Consider the following 25,893-nt stretch of genomic DNA (forward strand, 5'->3'; position numbering starts at 1 on the left):
TCCTGGGAGCAGTCAGTAAAGAGTTGAGTTGGGTCTCAGAGCATTACACCAACAAGAAGTATGCACTGCAGAAATCCCACCCTTTGTCAAGGGTCAGTCCTTTAGAACTGTTTGCCCTCTGTGTTCCTGTTGATCTTCCCCAAGGTGATTAAGTCAGAGCAGGGATTTATTTCCTACTAACACCTAGTCAAGAGGAAGAGAGCAAGAACTACGGTTAGCTCAACAACTGCTTTACCTTGGTTATGGAGACAAAAGTTTAAGAATTCAGATATTTTAATGGGACGTCTTTATTAACAAGGGCAAACTTACCAATTCACTGTGCAGTTTAAACCAAACATATTTGTTATCTATCTTATATATATTCTCTTCTATCTGTATTTGGTGTAGTTCTTCTTTCCCAAGGTGAGAAAATCAGACAGTTATAGGAAATACATTGACACCTGCCTATTTATCCCAACTTCCAGGGTGAAATAATAAACAAAATTTTTAAGGAAATGTTTAAAAATAGTATTTTATTGCATGTGGAAAGTGGTAGTGAATATTCTTTCTCTGAAAATAGAGAAATATCAAGTTTTATTATGATTTTTGTATTTTGTGTGTTCCCCTCTTTTTTAAAAAAGACTTTTTGCTTTGTAATCAGACATTGTGAAAAATGAGAGGTAAAAATGTCCCTTAATTTTCTTTTCAATTTAACATATGCTCTAAAAGGAACTTGAAGTTGGCCTAGAAGTTTATGGTGAGGGATTATAGGTCTCTTGGTTTGTATTATACTTGCATGGAAGCAAGGGTTTGTTGTAATGCCTGAGTTAACTCACCCTTACAAATTTAGTTTGGCTAAGTCCAAATTAAAGCATTGTCCATGGGCACCTGTATATGTTATATTCTTGTTTTGTTTTTTTTTTTTGTTTTTGGTTTTGTTTTGGTGACAGGTAATTTTTAAAGAGCAACTTTCACCCAAAAACCTGGGCTTCTTAAATGCGACCGAGCTTGTTGGAGCTCTTAGTGACATTCTCCATGTTGAGTTCAGGGAAGGAGAACAAGACTTGGTGGTGTTTGATGCTGATATGAAGCCTCTACCACCTGGTGAGTTGAATTACAATATGATGCAAACCTGATTTTTAATTGTCTCTGTAAGAACAAGGAAAAAGAGAGCACTGGTTATGTAAATAGGCGTTATTGTAACCACATCAACCAAACAGATCACATTAGCCTTGAAAATGTTTTGTATATAATGACCTCCTTTCTGGTGATATATGTTGCAATGAGGTTACTGTATTAAAATCTGAGTTTTTTAAGTTTACTTTCTTCATTGTCCAGATTTTTTAATAATTCTGAAGAAATAAATTTCCTGAAATGGTGTTCTGAGGGGGAAGCACTAGATAGTTCAGTGGTTCTTAACTCTGTTTAGAAATATATGGAGGTTCTTAGAAATACATGGACGTTCAGAATAAATGGGTGTGCATTGAGACTCAGCAGTTGTAATTTAAAAAAAATAACATTTTATTTTGAGATAATTTTAGGTTTATAGAAAAGTTGCAAAGATAGTACAGAGTTCTCATATGCCCTTCCTCCAGTTTCCCCCTAATTTTAACATCTTACATTACCATGATATATTTATCAAAACTAAGAAATTAACATTGGTACATTGCTATTTACTAAACTCCAGATTCTATTGCGATTTTATCAGTTTTGTTCTTTTTCTGTTTCTGGATCTACTCCAGGATATCACATTGCATTTAGGGCACTTGACTTTTGTTTTTGTTTGGCTTAGTGGTTTTTTTCTTTTGAAATTTTTATTGAGGTTATTGTAGGTTCACTTGCAGTTATTAAGAACGAATACAGAGAGATCCCATGTACTCCTTCCTCAGTTCCCTTAATGGTAATGTCTTGCCATCTATAGTACAATATGATACTTATATTTTTATAAGTTTCTACAAGTGGCTATAGTGGACAGCTGTGTGGTTTTTTTTACAAAATGTAAATGTATCTTTGTTGATTTTTCTGATTAAAATAACTTACATTCATTCTAAAAAATTCAGATAGCACAGATGAGTAAAAAGTTGAAAGTGAATATTTCTCTTCATTTTACTCCCACCAAAAATGCCATTAGAATTTTTATATAGCCTTCCAGACTTTTAAAAATGTATATGTGAGCCTAGCTGCACTTAGAAAAAAATTACAAAAGCAGTATTTGCTTGTTTAAACAATTCCAGCAATGCAGAGGTAGTAACTAGTAGTAATAGTTTTAGTGGTTTTTCTCTGGACCTCTTCTCTATAATTATTTATCATATGTATAATTTTCTTCCACAAAACAGTATTGTATAAACATTATATAAGTCCTTGCTTTTTATACTTCATAGAGGTAATAGTCTATAACAGCATATACAAGTTTATTTCTTCCTTTTTGACTACATATAATTATTTTATGTAACTGTATTATAGTTTATTTAACCAGTCTCCTGTCAATGGACATGTAGAGAGTATCCATATTTTTATCATTATAAAAAATACAGTGATAAATATTCTTGTACCTACATCTTTGTACAGTTACTAGTTTATTTCTTTAGGAGCCAATATGGTTTTATGTCTATCTGGGGTCTGTTTTAATGTGTCAGCCTCCTATAATCATCATACACATGTAAATTTGTATGATTGTATGGTCAAAATATGTGATTGGTTTGGGAATTCCCTAAAAATTAAGGCATTGTATTATGGACTATTAAGTAGTCACATACGTTGTACATTAAGCAACAATGAATGTTCACAACTAAAGCTGAACAAGAAATAAATTGAAATCAGGATGTTGTAAAATAAAACCTTTCACCAAAGTTAAAAAAACCTTATCAGACTTGCCCCCCCCCCAACATAAATAACGTAAGATTTGTTCCTATCTGGAACTTCCCTTACATCTCTCCATACTGAAAGGTCTGCAAAGACAGGTTCATATCTCTCATCTATCATTATCTGCCCAGTGCCTGGCACATAGAATGTGCTTAGTAACAGTTTCCAAATTATTTTAATAGGTATACATAGGCTCCTCTATTGGTCATTTCAGATGGAGCTGTGTCATCAGTCAGAAATTCATGTTTAGTTCAATCAGATAAGAAAATAGAAGCCAAAGCTTGTGTGTCCAGTCCTCCTAGAAATTCACTGTCTACTACTGTTATCAAGGAGACTACACGGGATTACCCTTCAAAAAACCACAAAGAGCCAGAACAGAAGATTTGCAAGAAGCCTAATCTGGTGGTAAAGCCTTTACAGCTGGTGAGTAAGGTTTGATGGCTTTGTGCCCTGGAGATTCAGCATTATGGAAAGTAACTGAATGAATGTTTCTTTAGACAAAAATTCTGTTTGAGAAAAGTCTTATTTCTAGATGTATGATTTCTTAGGCTAGACCAGAACTTTGGTCTGAAGTCACCTTATGCAGCATTTATTCTGGTTTTCAGCCTTTTGTATAACTAGCTTTCCTTGAGTCTCATTTCAGGCTTTTCAGTTGGCTTCGAAGATTTGACAGTTGTTTCAGGATAACATTGCTGATTCTCTGTCCGTGTGTTTCAGTAGGCTTCACCACCCTCCAGGGCTTTTGAGGGAAGAATTGAGGAGCTCTGTTGTAGCTGTATGCCTTAGCACTGCTGCAGGTTGCCCCTGCACCTAGCCTCAGTTAGAGGGTGTTTTTATTGTTTTTCTCCTTATTATATCTCCACACACACTTCTCCCTTTTTGTATTCTCATCTCCTATTACTTATTTTGTAGTTACTAAGGAATTAATTGCTTACTCTTCTTGCCTTCTGCCCTTTACACCTGGCTTCTTTCATGGAAGGAAAACATTTTGTTTGGAGAGCCTGCTATATTTTCTAGAGGACAATAGAAAGGCCTGAAGGAACATAATATATTTGAGAATGAGAGTGTTTGAGAAACCGTATTTTTGATCGGAAGACTAGTCTGAAATTTAATCCATTCTTTTTTTTTAAATTTTAATTATTTATTTTTTTTTGGCTGTGTTGGGTCTTCGTCACTGCGTGCGGGCTTTCTCTAGTTGCGGCGAGCGGGGGCTACTTTTCGTTGCAGTGCGCGGGCTTCTCCTCACAGTGGCTTTTCTTGTTGCGGAGCACAGGCTCTAGGCACGCGGGCTTCAGTAGTTGTGGCACGTGGGCTCAGTAGTTGTGGCTCACAGGCTCTAGAGCGCAGGCTCAGTATTAAGCCTTAAAAGTATTAAGTATTAGTTGTGGCGCAAGCGCTTAGTTGCTCCGCGGCATGTTAGATCTTCCCGGACCAGGGCTTGAACCCGTGTCCCCTGCAATGGCAGGCAAATTCTTAACCACTGTGCCACCAGGGAAGCCCTGAAATTTAATCCATTCTTTTTTTTTTTTTTTTTTTTAAATCCATTCTTTAAAGTTGCCTTTGTTGGTAGAATTGGGTAGGATGAGACTCTTAGTTCAGCCTAAGTATTTGAAGTACGATGTTTTCAATTTTACATAGGGCAGTTGTGTGACACACTTTTCACTCTTTACCTAATATTGTAAGACAGTACTTTTAATATTTTAATGTAGGTAAGGATCACCTAGGGAATTTTTTTAAAGGCATAATTGTGGGCCTCACTTCTAGTGAGTGAGTCTGGGCTAAAGCCTAAAAATTTTCATTTTTATAATTTGCCAGGTGATTCTGATAAAGGTGACTCATGAAATATATTTTAAGAAACGTTGTCATAGAGTTTGAAATGTTACTCAAAGATTTATAGTGGTTTCTTTGATTTTTTTTTTAACTTGTAGCAAGTAGAAATTAAATCACAGCTCAACTTGGCAATGGCAAATCATGATATCCCACCTGATGCTGTACGGGACAAGAAATTATGCAAACTACCCCCATTAGGTACCAGTACCCTCGTGGGGGTCTTTGTGGAGTATATCATCTCTCCTAGTCAATTCTACATCCGAATCTATAGCAGGGATTCATCAGAGTTACTTGAAGACATGATGATTGAAATGCGGTAGGAATCTGTTGTTTTCAATGTATTTTTCACGTATCTCATTCTAAGTCAGTTCTCAAACATTTTGGTCTCAGGGCTCTTAAAAATTAAGGACCCAAGAGAACTTTTGTTTATCAATATTTATCATATAGAAATTAAAACTGTAAAAAAATTTAAAATATTGTTTAAAAATAATGATAAATTCATTTTTATGAATATAAATAACATTTGATGAAAAATAACTTTTATGAAAATTAGAAGAGTGCACTGTTTTACATTTTTGCAGGTCTCTAATATCCGGCTTACTAGAAGAAAGTTGGATTTCAGTATCTGCTTCTGTCTTTAATTTCTTGAAATACATTATTTTGGTGGAAGTACATGAAAACATCTGGCCTCTGACAGATACATAATTTGGAAAAGGAGTATTTTAATAGCCTTTTCAGAAAATTGTGAATACTCTTTGATAGTATACTGAAACTTGACAAGTGGTAGTTTCTTGAAGTTAGTACTGTGTGGAATTTGAACTTCTCAAACTCTACTATGTTAAAATACATTTTCTGCCTTTGCACTTTGAATGGATCCAGGACTAGCTATGTAATTGCAGTCTCCAGTGCAAAATTAAAATGTAAGACTCCTTGTTTAAAAAGTATTAAGAATTTCAAGACAGCAGTAGCTTAACATTAAAGTAAGCATAGGGAACTTCTCAGTGTGGACTCAGTGGAACTGGCCCTGAATTTTACCACCATCTACGATTTTAAAACATCATGTATTGGTCTTTTGGAAAATACTGGTTCACTGAGTTATATAGATCTTCCAGATGTTGACATGTTTCATCACACAATATAGCTTTAAAAAATCACATTCATTAATATTATCACTGACTGCATCAGAAAAGTATTAAGTATTAGGAAACTGTCATGTTTATGGTGGTGGATGCAGCATTGCCAAAATCCTAATTTTCATTTGAAAGCTTTTGAATTTTATCATTGACAATAAATACTGTCAGTGTTTTCCTTGAAGTGGCAAGCTTGCTTCATTTTTGAGAAAATGTGTGGCAAATACCCAAGTCTGAATAAACATAGTTTGTGAGTGACCTTTCAAGCAAAAATGGTGTTCCGTGAAAATAGTGTCTAGTTCATCTTCCAAGTAAAAATAAATCTCCACACACGCACAAAAAGCAGCTAATTCAGTTCACAGCTGAAATGCAAAAGTGCTTTTCATTAAAACAACTTGGGAAGTATTTTACTTGTACTTGCATTTTGTTACAGAGAATATTGAAAAGATAGTCAGTGGTTGAGATTTAATAAACTTAATAATTTTTGTTGCTTTATCAAGGACATTCGTAAGTGAAAGTAGCCTCTTTTTTCTTTCTTTTTTATTTAATGTGAATGCATGGCAGTGAAAAATAAATGTTTACTGGTACAGTTGGATGCCACTGCCTTGATTTAGCAAAGGCACCGGGAATTTTACCCACCCTTGCTTTTACAGCATCAATGCAAATATTAACATAGTGAAAAGGGCAAATAACTATTTTCATAATAATACTAAAATATTAAAATAGCTTTGATCTTAGGAACTTTTTGAAAGGGTATCAAGGTCCCAGGGATTTGTGAACTACACTTAGAGAGCTACTGCTCTAAATTATCTTTTCTCTAGTGAAAAATCATGTCCTTTGTTAGTAAACACTATGTAAAATGTTTACATTTTCAGTTACTTTAGATTTATTCATGTACAACAAATGTCTGATTTTTACATTGGTGCCACATAGAAGAATAATTTACTTTGTATCTCTCCAAAAGTTTTTTTCTAACTTTACCACATTATATACTCACCTCCCACCCAAGAACACCTGGCATAATGTTACATAATAATCACTTAGTAAGTTTCTGTTGGAAGAAGTTTGTTGATAAAGAGAAGGGATTTGGACAAGAAAAAGAAAATTAGTTGGTATTAATAATAAACATTACCAAATCAGAAAAAGTGAGGATTTTTTTTCTTTGCTTTTTGCCAAGACATTCCTGCTCTTGATACATCAATAAAAATGATCTTTAATTTTTTCTTCCCCTATGGGTTTCTGTGTATTATGGAATTCCGCAGGCGCTGTTATTCTAATCAGCTGGTTTCTGATCGATATGCCATGCCAGAGTATTTTATCCAACCGGGACATCTCTGCTGTGTAAGGATTTCTGAGGATAAGTGGTGGTATCGGGTCATTATCCATCGAATTCTTGGGAAACAGGAAGTTGAAGTGTTCTATCCAGACTTCGGAAATATTGGAACTGTTCAGAAGTCCTCCCTGAGGTTCCTCAAGTGAGTTAATAAACTGAATAAGGACAACTTAAGTTTTGAGCTGTAATGCTGAAGCTCTGTGGGCTTAGGATCTCTCTTCCTTTCCTCCTGCCTCTCTCCCTCCATCCTACCCTCCATTCCACCCCCTTTCATCTTAGTGCAGGTTTGGCAAATGGTCATTTGGTCATTATAATCACAGTTGGATTACAATCTCTCGCGTTTTCTTTCACATGACTGTGAATCTGAATGAACCATGAGACTAAATTTCAATCTTATGTTAAGAAAATCATTCTTCGGGTCATGCTAAGAGTTGCATTTATATAGCGTGAAGGTTGAACTGTTCCTACCTATATTTTATTTATTTATTTATTTTCAGTTATACATATCCTACCTATATTTTAATTGCATGGTTTTCAAAGACTATTATGTTTTTACAAGTGTATTTCTTAGGTTACTTTAAAGTGTAAGACATTAATTTTAAAATGCATGAGTAAAATACTCTGAAATGGTGTGAAAAGCTTAAATCAAGGAATGGGTAAGAGATTCCATAAAATGCAGTTTTGAAATATGATTAAATATTCATATATTTGATTATCTGTTGCAGGTGCTGCTACACCAGGCTTCCAGCTCAGGCTATCCCCTGTTCTTTGGCTTGGGTGAGACCAGTAGAGGTATGTTTGCTTGTTTCCTGTTTAATCAGCAAACATTTGATGCCAAGAACAATTCTAGGTTCTCAGAATACAAAAATATAACATAGAATGAGCCCTCAAAGAAATCATTGTAGACAGTATGAAAGATAGGCACGTAGACAAAAATAATTGTGCTGTGTCCTATTTGCTAGAAAATTTTGCAGCGTATGGTAGAGATGCAAAAGAAAGAGCGCTCATCTCTGTTCGGGGTAATCAGAGAAGGCCCCATAATAGAGGTGGCATTTGCATGAAACTTTGAAGGAAGATTAGTTCTATAACTGGACAAACAAGAAAAGAAAGACATTTCAGGCAAAGGGAGAGCAGCATAAAATATCTCAAATATGAGGAATTTTAAGTGGTTCTGTTTGGCTACATAATAGAGGATGTGCTGGAATTGGTGCATGGCAAACGATGTCAGAGAAGTAGACAGTAAACTAAGGTGGAGACCCATAGCCATGTGCAGGAGTCTGGACACAATGTCCAGACTGGGGAGCAACTAAATGGAACTGCCACAATCAGATATATGTTTTTTAAGGAATTCTCTAGTGGTGGGAGATGATTGGAGTGGGATGGAGCAGGAGGCATTTTCATCCATATAGATACATTTGTTTATGTAGCTATAATTATGCACCTAATTTCATGTTTTTTCCCTCAGAACTCTTAATTATACATGCCATTCACATTTATTATACCATATTTGTCTGTTTAACCTAAATAACTTAGCAGTTGCTAACATATACGTGGATTATTCCTTACTTTTTTTAATCTGAAAAACACAATAAAGAGAAAAGAAAAAGAAAAAACATTATCTGTAATTCCACCATTCACATGCATTCAATTTAGAAATTTGATATGAGTTTCTTTCAGTTTAGTTTATTGGATGTTGGGGATGAGGGTTTTGTAGGGTTTTTAGGCTTATATAAAATAGTAATCATATTATTTTATATTCCATTTTTCCACTCAACATTATAGCATAAATACATTTATAGTTCTCAATTTTAATAGGTACGTAAGTAATCTATTAGCTAAACGTGCATTGTAGCCTGTTTGACTGTTCCTTTTTGTTAGACTAATTCAGTCCACTTCTGTTTTTGAGTATTATAAATAATTATGCAAAGTATGGTTTTTGTGCAAGTCACTACTCAGCATTGTTTTCTAGGGTGTATTTTAGCCCTGACTAGGTTTCTTTTTAGTACATCAGGGAGGCCAGGGCTAAATTTGTGACCCACTCGTAGCCAATGTCCGTTACTCTCATATCAGTCAGGTGGCTTCCATTTTTCGTTTTCTTTGCAATTTCCTTCCTAAACTGCTTCTGGCCTTAGGGCTTTTGCCCATGCTGGTCACTGAAATAGCTTATTCAAAGAATTCTCATGGTTGGCTCCTTCTTGTCGTTCAAATTTAAGCCCAAATGTTATTTCCCCAAGAAGGACTTCCTTGACCAGTCAATTTAAAGTGCACTCTTCCTCTTCAGTCAAAATGATTCATCATCATTTTGTTTTATCTTTCTTTTAAAAAAAAATTTATTTATTTTAATTGGAGTATAATTGCTTTACAATGTTGTGCTAGTTTCTGTCACACAGTGAAGTGAATCAACCATAAGCACACACACGTCCCCTCCCTCATGGACCTCCCTCCCCCACCCATCCCACCCACCTAGGCCATCACAGAGCACCGGGCTGAGCTCCCTGTGCTATACAGCAGGTTCCCACTAGCTATCTGTTTTACACATAGTAGTGTATTTATGTCAAAATTAATATCCCAATTCATCCCACCCTCCCCTTCGCCCACTGTGTCCACCCGTGCATTCTCTATGTCTGCCCTGCAAATAGTTTCATCTGTACCATTAATATTTATTTATATATTTATTGGCTGCATCGGGTCTTAGTTGTGGCATGCAGGCTCCAGAGTGTGCAGGCTCATTAGTTGCAGCACGCGGGCTCTCTAGTTGTGGTGCATGGGCTCCAGAGTGTGCGGGCTCAGTAGTTGTGGCACATGGGCTCTCTAGTTTTGGCTCATGGACTCCAGAGCACGTGGGCTCAGTAGTTGTGGTGCACGGGCTTTCTGTCCCATGGCATGTGGGATCTTAGTTCCCCAACCAGAGATCGAACTGGCATCCCCTGCATTGCAAGACAGATTCTTAACCATTACACCACCAGGGAAGTCCCTTGTTTTATCTTTATAACACTGTCTGGTGTTATCTTAATTGTTTGTTCACATACAACATTGTAGTTCCTGAGATCAGGGATATTGTCTGTCATATTTACCACTGTATCTCCAGTGCCTAGATCAATGTTTGGTGCATGGTAGGTGCTCAATAAATCTTTTTAACTGAATGTATCTCATTCATATCTTTATTTCTATATCTTTGTTCTGGTTTGGTGAGCTAATACTCTCATATACAAAATCTAAAGCAGGCAGAAAAGTAGAAGTCTACCCTTGGAAGTCAAACCGCAATAGGTAAGATCAGGAATTTTTCACCTTCTTTACTGAGGTCACTCCCCAGTCTACAGCCTTGCTGGCTTGCAGGATTAGAGGACATTGTTTGGGAATAGCAGAACAGCTAGAAGTTAGGGTGTAATACTTAAAGGGTGGGAGCCATAGAATGGGTGCGTTCCAAAATCATTGTACGGATATAAAATCCGCCCAAATCCTTAGATGACAGCTAAACTTTGCAAGGACTGTAGAGAACCCAGTGGCCCTAGTGAAAAGTCACTGGCTTACCTATTCTTTTTCTCACCTTGTATGCCTTATTTTGAAGAGGGTTTTTAATCATTCCACTATGTTATTTCAGTGATTACTCCAGGAAGTACAGCATATGTGTGTAGCAGTGCAAGGACATTAGAACACGAATTTCTTTAACATCCTTTTCTGATCTATTTTTGTTTTGTAATTAACGTTATTGTTTGTAACCCCTCAAGAAAATAACTGCATATAATAATAATAATGTCCATTTAGATTTAGTCACGTATTTCTCAGTTTCTTAGCTCTTCAGTCTTGCTGCTCAAACCCTCTGGGAACATTTTCTTTCTATTTGAACTGTATCTTTTAGGATTTCATTTTGTAAGGGTTTGTTGACGGCAAACTCAGTTATGTTCACCTGAAAATATCATTTTGTGCTTATTCTTGAAAGATATGTTCAGTAGGTATAGAATTCTAGGTTGGCAGTTACTATCTTCAGCACATGGCAGGTATCATTACACTGGCTTCTGGTTTCCCTTATGATATTTAAGCCAGCTGTCCATCTAATGGATGTTCCTTTGAAGGCAGTATCCTTTTTGTCTGTGGCTGTTTTTAAGATTTCGTATTTGTTCTTGTGTTCTTCAGCTTTTTTAAAAAGCAGAATTGATTTTTATTTTATAGATATTTGCTATCTGTATAGAAGAAAGACCTTCTCAATAATCCAGGATATTTCTTCTTTCTTTCTTTTTTATAAATTTATACATTTATTTATTTATTTTTGGCTGCTTTGGGTCTTTGTTGCTGTGCACGGGCTTTCTCTAGCTGCGGCGAGCAGGGGCTTCTCTTGTTGCAGAGCACAGGCTCTAGGCACGCGGGCTTCAGTAGCTGTGGCACGCAACCTCAGTAGTTGTGGCTCATGGGCTCTCAAGTGCAGGCTCAGTAGTTGTGGCACATGGGCTTAGTTGCTCCGCAGCATGTAGGATCTTCCCGGACCAGGGCTTGAACCCACGTTCCCTGCATTAGCAGGCAGATTCTTAACCACTGTGCCACCAGGGAAGCCCTAGGATATTTTTTCAAAGGATACTATGCTTCTAACAATTTCAGGATGACATTAAAACTATCTGCTAATGAAATTGAAACTTGTAAATTTACTCTTTAGGAAACAAAATTATTTATTTGTAATTGAGGTAATGTTGATTTATAACATTATATAAGTTTCATGTGTACAACATTATATTTCTACTTCTGGATACCCTACCACGTGTTCACTACTACAAATTTATTTTCCATCTGTAACCATAGTAGGCCTGACCCCCTTTACCCATTTTGCCCTCCCCCCTTCCCCTTCCCCTCTGGTAATCACTACTCTGTTCTCCATTTATATGTATTTGTTTTTGTTTGGTTTGGTTTGTACATTATTTTTGTTTGTTTATTTGTTTTTTTTAATACTCCACATCAGTGGAATCATGTGGTAGTTCTCTTTCTCTGACTTATTTTACTTAGCATAAAATGCTCAAGTTCCATCCATGTTGTTGCAAATGGCAAGACATTTATCTTTTTTTTAAAGCTGAGCAGTTTTCCGTCATGTACATGTATACCACATCTTCTTTACCATTTGTCTGTTGATGGGCACTTCAGTTGTTTCCATATCTTGGCTATTGTAAATAATGCCAAAGAACATGGGGGTTGAGGTATCTTTTCAGATTAGTGTTTTCATATTCTTTGAATAAATACCCAGAAGTGGGATAGCTGGATCATATGATAGTTCTAATCTTAGTTTTTTGAGGACTCTCCATACTGTCTTCCATAGTGGAGGTACCAATTTACATTCCCACCAACAGGTTTCCCTTTTTCTCCACATCCTTGCCACCACTTATTTCTTGCCTTTTTGATAATAGCCGTTCTAACAGGTGTGAGGTGCTATCTTATCATGGTTTTGTTTTGCATTTCCATAGTAATTAGTGATGTTGAGCATCTTTTCATGTACCTGTTAACCATACGTATGTCTTCTTTGGAAAAATGTCTATTCTGTTCCTCTGCCCATTTTTAAATCAGGTTGTTTGTTTTTATTGTTTTGAGTTGTATGAGTTCTTTTTTTTTTTTTTTTTTTTTATTTTTGGCTGCGTTGGGTCTTTGTTGCTGCACGCAGGCTTTTCTCTAGTTGAGGCGAGTGGGGGCTACTCTTCATTGCGGTGCGTGGGCTACTCGTTGCAGTGGCTTCTCTTGTTGTGGAGCATGGGCTCTAGGCACGCGGGCTTCAGTAGTTGTGGCTCATGGGCTCTAGAGTGCAGGCTCAGTAGTTGTGGCACACGGGCTTAGTTGCTCCGCGGCATGTGGGATCTTCCTGGACCAGGGATCGAACCTGTGTCCCCTGCATTGGCAGGTGGATTCTTAACCACTGCACCACCAGGGAAGTCCCTATAGTTTTCAATATACAGATCTTGCACCTCTTTGGTTAAATTTATTCCTAAATGTTTTATTTTGTTGCAATTGCGATTGTTTTCTTAATTTCTCTTTGTGCTAGGTCATTGTTAGCATATAGAAATGCAACAAATTTTTGTATATTGATTTTGTATCCTGTTACTTTACTCATTTATTATTTCTAAGAGTTTCTTGATGGAGTCCTTAGGGTTTTCTATATATAAAATCATGTCATCTGCAAATAGTGACAGTTTTACTCCTTCCTTTCCAATTTGGATGCCTTTTATTTCTTTTTCTTGCCTGATTGCTCTGACTAGGACTTCCAATACTGTGTTGAATAAAAGTGGCGAAAACAGGCATCCTGGTCTTGTTCCTGATCTTAGGGGGATAGCTTTCAATTTTTTTCCTTTGAGTGTGATGTTAGCTGGGGGTTTGTTACATGTGGCCCTTACTATGTTGAGGATATGTCCCTTCTGTATCCTCTTTATTGAGAGTTTTTATCATAAATGGGCTTTGAATCTTGTCAAATGCCTTTTCTGCATCCAGTGAGATGATCATATGGCTTTTATCCTTCATTTTGTTAATGTGGTATATCACATTGATTGATTTGTGAATATTGAACCATTCTTGTGTGGAATAAATCCCACTTAATCATGGAGTATGATCTTTTTGATGTACTGTTGAATTCAGTTTGCTAATATTTTGTTGAGGATTTTGCATCTATGTTCATTAGAGATAGTGGCCTGAATTTTCTTTTTTTGTGTTGTCTTTATCTGCTTTTGGTATCAGGGTGATGTTGGCCTTTTAAAATGAGTTAGGAAATGTTCCCTTCTCTTCAGTTTTATAGAATAGTTTGAAAAGGATAGGTATTAAATCTTCTTTGACTGTTTGGTAGAATTCACCTGTGGAGCTGTCTGGTCCTGGACTTTTGTTTTTTTGGGAGCTCTTGATTACTGTTTCAGTCTCTGTGCTAGTGATCAGTCTATTCAGATTTTCTGTTTCTTCCTGATTCAGTCTTGGAAGTTTGTATGATTCTAAGAATTTGTTCATTTCTTCTAGGCTGTCTAATTTGTTGGTATATAGCTGTTCATAATATTCTTTTATAATCTTGTATTTATGTGATATCTGTTGTTATTTCTGCCTTTTGTTTGATTTTATTTATCAGGACCTTCTCTCTTTTTTTCTTCGTGAGTCTAGCTAACGGTTTGCCAAATTTTGTTCGTGTTTTTGAAGAACCAGCACTTAGTTCATTGATCTTTTCTACTGTCCTTTTACTCTCTATTTTATGTATTTCTGCTCTGATCTTTATTATTTCCTTCATTCTACTAACTTTGCCCTTTGTTTTTCTTTTTATAGTTTCTTTAGCTGTAAGGTTAGATTGAGATTTTTCTTGTTTCTTAAGAGTAGGTCTATATTGCTATAAACTTCCCTCTTTGTAATGTTTTTGCTGCATCCCATAGATTTTGGTATGTTGTATTTTCATTTTCATTTGTCTTCAGGTAATTTTTTATTTCTTCTTTGGTTCCTTCGTTGACCCAATAGTTGTTCAGTAGCATGTTGCTCAGTTTCCATATATTTGTGACTTTTCTAGTTTTCTTCTTGTAGTTGATTTTTAGTTTCATTCCATTGTGATCAGAGAAGGTACTTGATATGATTTCAATCTTCTTAAATTTAGTGAGACTTGTTTTGCATCCCAGCATATGGTCTATCCTTGAGAAAGTTTCATGTGCACTTGAGAAGAATGTATAGTCTGCTGCATTTGGGTGGAATGAATGCTCTGTACAAATCTATCAAATTCATCTTGTCTGTTGTTTCATTTAAGGCCAGTGTTTCCTCGTTGACTTTCTGTCTGGATGATCTATCTATAGATGTAAGTGGGGTGTTATTAAAGTCCTCTACTGGGGCTTCCCTGGTGGCGCAGTGGTTGAGAATCTGCCTGCCAATGCAGGGGACACGGGTTCGAGCCCTGGTCTGGGAAGATCCCACATGCCGCGGAGCGACTAAGCCCATGAGCCACAATTGCTGAGCCTGCGCGTCTGGAGCCTGTGCTCTGCAATGGGAGAGGCCACGATAGTGAGAGGCCCGCGCACCACGATGAAGAGTGGTCCCCACTTGCCGCAACTAGAGAAAGCCCTCACACAGAAACGAAGACCCAACACAGCCATAAATAAATAAATAAATAAAGTCCTCTACTATTACATGTTGCTGCCAATTTCTCTCTTTAGGTCTGTCAATAATTGTTTTATATATTTTTGTGCTCCTATATTAGGTGCAAGTGTATTCATCGCTGTTACGTCTCCTTGATGTGTTTTTCCCCTTTATTATACTGTCCATTTTTGTCTCTTGTTACCTTTTCTGACTTGAAGTTTATTTTGCCTTATATGAATATGGCTATATCTACTTTCTTTTGGCTGCTGTTTTCTTGGAGAATCATCTTCCATCCCTTCACTTGGAGCCTATGTTTGTATTTAGAGCTGAGCTGAGTCTCCTGGAGGGAACATTTAGTTGGGTCTTGCTTTTTAATCCATCCAGCTTCTCTGTGTCTTTTGATTGGTGAATTTAGTCTATTTACATTTAGGGCGATTATTGATAGTTGGATGTTGGCTTTTTAGCTTTTGTTTTCTGGTTGCTTTAAATCTCCCATTGTTTCTTTTATCCCCCATTGTTTCTTTTTCCTTGTGTTTCTGTCTGCCATTTTGGTTTGGTGGTTTTCTAAGATATTTTTCTTAGCTTCCTCTTTTGCTGTTTTTTGTGCCTCTGCTCTATTTTTATGTTCTGTGTTTACCCTGAAGTTTGTATAAGACATCTCAATTAAAATAGTCCATTTTCTGCAGATGATAGCATCTTATATTCATTTACCTATACAAGTTCCGTCCTTTTCCTCTTCCCCTATAAAATTTGTTTTTGTTGTCTTAAATTACCCCTTTTTATGTTGTGAGTTGTTATCAAACTAAGAGAGCTATATTTGTTTTTCTGCTTTATTTTTTTCTCCCTTTAGATTTTATACTATTTATTAATAAAGTGTTTAAAAATCTATTCTGATAGAGAGTTGCAGTTTTCCAGTTCCGTCTTTTTATTACTTTGCTCAAAGTTTTGTGTATTTTTGCCATTTTTTTTCTGGTTGAAGAGCTCCTTTCAACATGTTTTGTAAGGCAGGTCTAGTGTTGATGAACTCCTTCAGCTTTTGTTGGTCTGGGAAAGTCTTTGTTTCTCCTTCATATCTGAATGATAACTTTGCTGAAATAGGGTATTCATAGCTGACAGTTTTTATCTTTTAGTATTTTGAGAATGTCATTCCACTCCCTCCTGGCCTGTAGGGTTTCTGCTGAGAATCTACTGATAGCCTAATGGGGGTTCCTTTGTAGGTCACCATCCTTTTTTCCCGGCTGCCTTTAAAATTCTGTCATTGACTTTTGACAATTTTAATATTATGTCTTGGAGGAGGTCTTTTTGCATAGAGGTAATTAGATATTCTCTTAGCTTCATGGGCTTGTATATCCAGTTTCTTTCCCAGGTTTGTATTATTTCTTTAAATAATCTCTCTGCTGTCTTTTCCCTCTGTTCTCCTTCTGGGATACTCATTATCCTAATGTTCCCTGTCCTTAAAGAGTTGGAGAGCTCTTGTAGGATTTCCTCATTTTAAATATCTTCCCTTTCCTCTTCTACTTGTATCATTTCTAGATTTCTATCTTCAAGCTCACTAATTTTCTCTTCCATATGGTCTGCTCTAGTCCCAGTCTAATGCATTCTTCATCTCATTTATTGAGTTTTTCAGCTCCAGAATTTCTGTTTGGTTCTTTTTTAAAGTTTCAGTCTCTTTGGGAAAGTATTCCCTCTGTTCATTCATTTTATTCCTGAGCTCATTCAACTACCTTTCTGAGTTTTCTTTTAGCTCATTGAATTTCTTCACAGCAGCTATTTTGAATTCTCTATCATCAGTTAAATTGGAACATTCCATAACTTTGGTCTCTGGAGAATTGTCATTGTCTTTCTGTGGCTCCTCACGGTTGCTTGATGAAGTGTTCTTGAGCACCAGTGCATTTAGTATTAAATGACCGGTTAGAAGTTAGATTTCCTCCGGTAGGTGGCGCCATCGCACACGTTTTCGGTTTCTCTTACTTGAGCCGCCTCTGGTCATATTTGAGAGTTAGCACTTTTCAGCCTGCACCTACTGTGTAATAGGTGTGGCTCCATTGCCTTCTTCGCTGCTTTTTGTGCCACCAGGGTCGTTGCTGCCGTGCTTCTCCCAGAGCCGCTGTCGTCACCAGGATGGTTGGCTCTTTCCTTGTGTCTGGGATCCCTTGAGACACAGGATCTTCTGTGGGGGAAGGAGGACGGGAGGAGGGGTCATGGGCGCCTCCGATGCTGGAGGGACAGGGTCGCGGGCCCCGCTGCTGCTGCTCCCCACTTGCCTGTGGTCATGGGTGCCGGGAGTGGTCAGGTGGCCACAGTGTGTGCACCACCTTCCCTGCTGCTACCGGGTTCTCTGAAGCTGTGGGCTCCGCTGCCTCAGTTGGAGGGCCAGGATTGCAGGCACGGGCTCTGAGGTTCCTTCGCCCCCGCTGTGTGTTCCAGTACACCCAGCTTTGGGTGTGCAGATGTGTGGAATTCTCCAGTGCCCTATTGTGTTGGGCGGAGGCACCTTTGTTGAGTTGTGGATGTTTCACTGGATGTAGATTGAAAGGGGGAGACACAGGTAGTTTTTCCACTCTAACATGTTTCTGAAGTCTGAAAACCGTGTTCTTCAGTTTTAATATGTTTACGTGTGAATTTATTCTTATTTATCCTGCTTTGTGGTTCATTGGACTTTTTATCTGTGCATTGTTACTTTTCATTAAATCTGGCTAATTCCCAGCCATTATCTCTTCAATTATTGTCATTTCCCCATATTCATATTTATATTCCCTCTCTCTGTTTCTGCCTCTCTTTTTCTAGAACGATAATTAAAAGTATGTGAAACCTTCTCAATTTACCTTCCATATCTTTTAACCTCTCTTCTGTATGTTACATATTTCTGTCTTCTGTGTTGCATTCTGAGTAACTTCTCCAAATCACCTTCCACTTTACGGATATACTCTTTAATTCTACCTAATCTGCTATTGAATAAACCTAGTAAGTTTTTAATTTTGGTTGTTATATTATTACTTTCTAAAAGTTCTCTTGGTTCTTTAATTCTGCTAGATCAATTTTTAATAGATTGCAGATCTCTGCAGAAGCTTTCAAATTAATTTTGTTTTTTTGTTTTTATTTTAAGCATAGTATGTTAGTTCTTTTACAATTCATCTGGAAATTCAAATATCTAAAGTTTTTGAGGTTTTGTATTAGTTATGTTGTTTCTCTTTGTTCTTCCTTGTGATTCATTGTCTCTTTATATGCCTTTTTTTTATATATATAAATTTATTTATTTATTTTTGGCTGTGTTGGGTCTTAGTTTCTTTGCGAGGGCCCTCTCCAGCTGCGGCGAGCGGGGGCCACTCCTCATCGTGGTGCGCGGGCCCCTCACTGTCGCGGCCTCTCTTGTTGCAGAGCACAGGCTCCAGACACGCAGGCTCAGTAGCTGTGGCTCACGGGCCCAGTTGCTCCGCGGCATGTGGGATCTTCCCAGACCAGGGCTCGAACCCGTGTCCCCTGCATTAACAGGCAGATTCTCAACCACTGCGCCACCAGGGAAGCCTTCTTTATATGCTTTTTATCTTTGTCTGTGTACTGCTCATTGACTTTTAAAAATTTTTGTAAAAATGGTTGAATACACATTGAGATTGCCTACCTCCAGAGAGATTTACATTCACTTCTGCCAGGTATCTAGCAGTAGGACCAGTCTGGAGCCATGTTAATTTAAATGAACAACCTGAGGATTTGTGTACCACCCAGGTGATGTGAAAATTGAGCTGCAAATCCATGTGAAGGCTAGTTTATTTCTTTTCCTGCTTATCCTGAGCATGAACCCCTAGGGACTCAGCTTAATAAAGGAAAGTCCTCCTCTCCACTCCCTACTCTGGGTGGATACTGGCTTTGATTTCTGTCCTCTTTGACCTGTGAGACCATCAAAACCAAAGTGCAGATTTGCCTGGATTAGCACATACCCTGAAGGCAAAAATAGTTCCCACTTTCCCCTTAATTTTGGCCTGATAATTTGTTACAATTTTGTCAGTTCTTTGATGCTTTTAGGACATATTTTAAAAATATTTTATCTAGAATAGTTTCTGTGGGAGGGTTGGTCAAATAATCTAACTCAAACATTTCCAAACATGAAAGTTTGTCATCACATTAAAATAAATTTTTTCCCATAATCCCATTTTCATCATTTTTCCTTTATTCTGACTTTTCTCATCCCCAAATCATAAATATCCTCAAATGTGTTATTTTAGTATTTTCATGCTTTGATTTTCCCACTAAAATCTCTAGTTCATTAGGAATTCATTTTTGTATATGGTTTTTGTAATTCATGTTTGAATCTGTCATCTGAATCTCATATCTTGTTTGTCTTTCAGGAACATTGGACATCCAGAGCTATTTTGCAGTTCCAGAAGTTGTGTGGTTTGAAGCCATTAGTGGGGGTAGTGGATGAATATGTAGATGGAATCCTTAACATTTTTCTGTGTGATACATCCTCACATGAAGACATCTATTTCCATCATGTCTTGAGAACAGAGGGCCATGCTATTGTATGCCGAGAAAATGTCCCTTCTAAGGTGGAGCAGTCTGGATGTATTTTGTAATGTATTGTATTTAATCTCAACAGTTTAAGGTATAAGAGGATATAATACTGAAGGTTATTTGATTTATTCTTCAGCGCTATCTGTGAGATTCCTGCCTTCTTAATGCAGAGCACTTTCTTAATTTTCACATGATCACAAAAAACTACATTTTTTTAAAGGCTTATTGTCCTTTAGAATATACTTTCATTTTAAATAATTGATTGAAGATTCTGTCTTACCCCCAATTATTTAATTTTCTGAAGTTTTCTTAGAGAAGAGCAACACTCTCTTATTTTGTAATTATTGATAGCAGTGTCTACATTACCATTAATATTGGTGTTGATAATTTTTGTGGCTAGCAAAAACTATCACTATGGAAAAAAATCTGACTATTAAATTTTAGAAGATAATGCATTTCCACAACATTTGAAAATTATGAAGTGCTAACTTTTTCACTTTTTCTCTGAGAAACTAAACTTCCTTCGTATTTTTTTAATCCTAGGGTTTCAGAGACTTCAACCCTTTAACTTTATACACTAAGTCCAGTGCAGGGCCAGAGGACATTGTCCTGACAGAACTGGGTTATCCTTCCCAGCAGCACTATTTTAATGAAGATCGAGAGATAAGTCCACAATCAAAAGAGAGAGAATTATATACCCTGGTAAGAGGTTTTTGCAAACATCATCATATTCTTTTTATTATTGTTAATACTTAATGAGTACTTACTATATGCCAAACACTATAAAAGGCACTTTAAATATATTTAATACTTATAAAATCCCTGTGATGTAGTGACTATAATTAACCCTATTTTACTGATGACGAAACTGAGGCATTCCTAACCTAGGAAAGTTTGGAAACTATGCAGTAATCTTGTTATCTTGTCTGTCATCTTTTGCTGGTTTAAACCTTTACTTCAGCCATGCTTTTCCTGTATGATTTCTCTCATACACTGAATTCCACTGCTGCCTTGCTGCAGTTGTGACCTCACCTACACTGACCCAAATGCTGTTCTTCCCTCTACACTCCTTAGATTCTTCTTGAAGTATTTTCATTTCTTACTTTCTCTGTAAACCTTGTGGCAACTCCTACCCACAGTAATAATAATATTATGTATTATTCCATCCCACAGTACCAATAATAAAAAAATAATAACCGACACTTATTGAACTCATACTGCATGGCAGGCACTGTTCTAAGTACTTGCATGTACTAGTTAATTTAATCTTCACAACCACTTTACCAGATTGGTGCTTTAAGATCCCCATTTTAGATATAAGTAAAGTGAAGCACATTAGTAAGTTAAATGATTTTTCAACAAATGAGCAGCTAAATAGACATGTCCTCTGAGTCTCATATTCCTCATGGCAACAAATACTGGGCTAAGAATATAGATTGGGTTCAGTTTGAGAGCCCCAAATTTATTTTTTTGGACATAGCAAAGCTTTTTTCTTTGAATAAAATATGAAAATATTATTTTGTGTAAGTATGTTTTATATATCTGACTTTTTAAATTACAGGGATGATGTTATTTTTTTAGTGGACTTTTACTATTAGGAAAGATAAAAAGGAAAGGCTACTTTGCTGTACATGTGAAACTAACACAACATTGTAAATCAACTATATTTCAATAAAACATTTTTTAAAAAGGCCATTTGACTACTGAGAGAGAGATTAACCTCTGAAAAATATGTATGAATGTTTACTGCTGCATGTTTAAAATGATGTCAGCATTTTAGATTTCATTTTAGTTTAAAATTAGTGGACTTCCCTGGTGGCACAGTGGTTAGGAATCCAGCTGCCAGTGCAGGGGACACAGGTTTGAGCCCTGGTCCAGGAAGATCCCACATGCCACAGAGCAACTAAGCCCATGCGCCACAACTACTGAGCCTGCACTCTAGAGCCCACGAGCCACAACTGCTGAGCCCTTGTGCAACAACTACTGAAGCCCGTGCACCTGGAGCCCATGCTCCACAACGAGAGAAGCCACCGCAATGAGGAGCCCACACACTGCTACGAACGGTAGCCCCCACTCGCCGCAACTAGAGAAAGCCCATGCACAGCAGCGAAGACCCAATGCAGCCAAAAATAAATAAATAAATTTATTTTAAAAATAATAATAATAAAATAAAATTAGTTAAAATTAATTGGGCTTGTTTGGCATGTTTGGCTTTCTGAAACCTGAATTTTTGCTAGTTGTTACTACTTGATTAGAACAGTTATATTTCCTGATTCTTAAATAGTCAGTTGAATTCAACCTTAAAAGTTTTTAGAATATCTTATCATCACTGTGTTGATGTCTTTAAATAATCATAGTTCAGTCCTGAAAATGAAATAAGGCCATTTTTCTGCAAAAAAAAGATAAGGTCCAAAGCTCCTCTATCCTATCCCAGCCTATATTTTAACATATCAAGACTCCCATCTGCTACACACACACACCTACCTCTATACACCGAGTTCCCTGTAATTCCTACTCTTCTTTTAGGCATCCTAACAATTCGTGTTATCTCCTTTATTGTATATTTTCAGACATCCTCCTTCCCCAATGATATTTTGGTCATATCTCTGTGTTGGCTCTACACTGAAGGTTGTGCTGTGATTATCTGATTGTGTCTCTTCATGCTGTATTTTGAGTTCCTTTAGAGCTGGGACCTGTTGCATTCATCTTTATATCCACAGAGCTACCCTGTACACGTTACGTAATATGTACTCCATAAATGTTTTTCGGCCTGAACTAGTTTAGTAGGATGGGAAGACCTAGGGTCATGCATAAAGTTAGAAAATAATATGGCATATGCATGAACCATAGCAAAAAGTTCCCCTCAGAATTTATAGGCAAGTAGATTTTGGAAATAGCATCAGTATAGAAAATAAAATAATTTCTCTTTCATATCTACTAGCGAGATATTAATGATGAAAAGGCTTTCAGTCACCTTAAGTCAGTCACCTCAAAGGAGCTGTTAAAGGATTCTGAATTCAGTTCTTTGAAAACCCAAGAGAAGAGCTGTGAAGACGATCCAAAGTGTTCCTTCTCCGAGCTAAAAGATCTGAAGGAGGAAGATGAGGTAGGAGAAGGGAAGATAGTTTTTTTTAATGTAATTAATGTAATATAATTAATTCATAAGTGAAGGGTACTGGAATAACATAGCTCTTTAAACCCTACTGCTCCAGTGCCATCAGAGCTTCTCCCACAGATGAATTACAAATTCTTCAACAGTCACCAAGACCAAAGTTGCAGCAATGTAGCCTTGATCACAAAAAAAGAAACGCCGTTATTTGACTTTGATGTGTTTTACTATCCCATAGCTCTGGACAGTCTTCAAGAATTATGCAGTGAATGGAAACTAGTATTGAGAAACGGTATTAAGAAAACCCATCAGGAAAAATGTTGACAACTTTTTTGAAGGATATACTTTATTTTTATTTTAATCAAATGTTTATGTATTCACAGCTTTAAAAAAAACAAATGTTTGCGTACACACAGCTTAGAGTTCCCTATAACCCCTTCCCGTACATTTCCTATTTCACCGAGCAACCATTTTCATCTCTTTTAGCTGCTTTCTTTGGAATTTACCTCGATTTCTTTCATTTAATAGCGTGCTTATGTTATTTCTTGATTCTTCAGTTTTAAGTATGTATGCCCTTCTTACTACGAGAGATGAGGGTTTAGTTCTCTTTCATCCCTTTTCCCCCACCACAGACAAAAATATCCTTTCTGTTCCCCCACCATCATCTTACTAATATATCAAACTTTCCATTAGATCACCATTCAGTATTTTATTGCTATGACTGTAAATGCTATTTACAGCCAAGTAGTATGTTACGGCAAGTTTTCCTTTCCTGCATAATTTTTATTTTCTCTAGTGTTAATATTTCTTTCTCTTTAAATCAACATACAGTACACAATTGACTTTGTATTTGGAGTACTGTCGTATCAATACATGTATAGATTTATGTAACCACCCCCACAATCAGGATGCAGAATGCTTCCATCATCTGAAAAAGCTCCCTGGTGCCACCCCTTTATAATTACATCTCCCCAAATCCCTAACCCCCCAGCAACCATTTATGTTTTCTGTCACTGTAGTTTTACCTTTTCAGAACTCTCATATAAGTGGAATCATATGGTATGTAACTTCGCAATAGGGGTGTCATTGATTCAGCATAGTACCTTCATCCAAATTGTTGCATGTGTCAATAGTTCATTTCTTTTGATGATGAATAGTATTTTATTGTATGGATGTACCACAGTTTGTATATCCACTCATGCATTGAAGGACATTTTGGTTATTTCAGGTTTTGGTAATTATGAATAGAGCTTCTATAAATATTTGTGTACAGGTTTTTTTATAAACATAATCAGGAGTAGGATTGCTGGTTTATGTGGTCAAACTGTTTTCCAGACTGGGTATACCATTTTACATTCCCACCAGCAGTGTGTGAGTTCCAGTTGCTCCATATCTTATCAGCACTTGATATTGTCAGTAATTTTTATTTTTAGCCATTCTCATAGGTGTGTAGCAGTATCACAGTGTGGTTTTACTCTGCATTTCCCTAATGACTATGATGCTGACCATCTTATCAAGTGCTTATTTGCCATCCACATGTATTTCTTGGTGAAATGCCTATTAAAGTCTTTTTTTTTTTTTTTTATAATTTTTTTTTTTCCCCCTACTTTATTTATTTATTTATTTATTTTTGGCTGTGTTGGGTCTTCGGTTCGTGCGAGGGCTTTCTCCAGTTGCGGCAAGTGGGGGCCACTCTTCATTGCGGTGCGGGGACCGCTCTTCATCGCGGTGCGCGGGCCTCTCACTATCGCGGCCCCTCCCGCTGCGGGGCACAGGCTCCAGACGCGCAGGCTCAGCAGCCGTGGCTCACGGGCCCAGCCGCTCCGCGGCATGTGGGATCCTCCCAGACCAGGGCTCGAACCCGTGTCCCCTGCATTAGCAGGCAGATTCTCAACCACTGCGCCACCAGGGAAGCCCCCTATTAAAGTCTTTTGTCCATTTTTTGATTGTTTTTTTTTTCTTTCTTACTGATGGGTTTTTGTTCTGGATATGTTCTGGATAGCCCTTTGTCAGTTTTGCGATTTTCAAATATTTTCTCCCACTTGTAGCTTCATTCTCTTAATGGTGTCTTACATACAGGAAAGGTTTTTAATTTTGAGAAAGTTCAGTTTATCAGATTTTTTTCTTTTATGTACAGTGTTTTCAGTGTCAAGACATCTTGACTTAATTTTACTATAAGGTTTGAGATTTAGGTTAAGTTTCATTTTATTGCATATGGATGTCCAATTGTTCTAGTGCTATTTGTTGAGAAGACTGTGCTTTCTCCATTGAATTGCCTTTGTAGACCTCCCAAAAATCAAATGTCCATATTTGTGTGAGACTATTCCTAGACTTTATTTTGCTCCATTGATCTGTCTGTTCCTTTACCAGTAAGTAGCGTACTGTCTTGATTACTGTAGATTTATACCTCTTAAAATTAGCTAGTATGATTCCTCCTACTTTACTCTTTTTCAAAATTTTTTTTAATATTATGGTTCCTTTTCCTTTCCATTTAAATTTTAGAATCAACATATCTGTATCTGGGATTTTTATTGGAATTGCGTTAAATCTGTAGATAAATTTGAGGAGAATTAACATCTTTAATCTGTGAGCACAATATATATATTTATTTAGGTTTTCTTTTATTCCTTCATCAGGGTGTTATAGTTTTTAATATACAGAATATGTTTTGTTATCTTTAGGTATTTAAAGCTAACAAAGATTAAGCTAACTTAGGTAACACTTATCTAATTATTTACTTTGGGAGAAATTATAAATGATATCTTTTTATTTCAGTTTCTATATTTTCATTGTTAGTATGTAGAAATTGATTTTTGTGTTTTAACCTTGTATGGTGTGAACTAGCTAAATTCATTTATTAGTTCTAGGAGGTGTTTTGTAGATTTCTTTGGGATTTTCTACATAGACAATAGTGTTGTCTGCTAATTGGGACAGCTTTATTTTTTCCTTTCCAATCTGTATGTCTTTATCTTCCTTCCTGCCTTATTATTGCACTGGCTAGAATTTCAGACACGATATTGAACAGGAGTTGTGAGAGAGGATGTCTTTGTTATCCTGATGAAAAGTTGTATCATGCATGCATG

At 36.8% G+C, this 25,893-nt stretch overlaps 1 protein-coding gene across 5 annotated transcripts in view; it reads left to right on the plus strand.

The window, feature by feature from the left end:
* Window positions 1–25,893, plus strand: part of TDRD5 (tudor domain containing 5) — a 104,295-nt gene that overhangs the window by 52,929 nt on the left and 25,473 nt on the right. For 3 of the 5 annotated variants that reach the window (XM_057535822.1, XM_057535846.1, XM_057535828.1), the window contains exons 7-14: window positions 930–1,083; window positions 3,056–3,264; window positions 4,770–4,987; window positions 7,064–7,276; window positions 7,860–7,926; window positions 19,536–19,736; window positions 20,245–20,403; window positions 22,643–22,807. In XM_057535822.1, the coding sequence (XP_057391805.1) occupies window positions 930–1,083; window positions 3,056–3,264; window positions 4,770–4,987; window positions 7,064–7,276; window positions 7,860–7,926; window positions 19,536–19,736; window positions 20,245–20,403; window positions 22,643–22,807 (1,386 nt within the window). The remainder of the gene's footprint in view (window positions 1–929; window positions 1,084–3,055; window positions 3,265–4,769; window positions 4,988–7,063; window positions 7,277–7,859; window positions 7,927–19,535; window positions 19,737–20,244; window positions 20,404–22,642; window positions 22,808–25,893) is intronic. The other 2 variants (XM_057535838.1, XM_057535852.1) reach the window with 1 other exon arrangement.

The sequence above is a fragment of the Balaenoptera acutorostrata genome, chromosome 1 (genome assembly GCF_949987535.1).
Source record: "Balaenoptera acutorostrata chromosome 1, mBalAcu1.1, whole genome shotgun sequence".
In the NCBI taxonomy this organism is placed as follows: Eukaryota; Metazoa; Chordata; class Mammalia; order Artiodactyla; family Balaenopteridae; genus Balaenoptera; species Balaenoptera acutorostrata.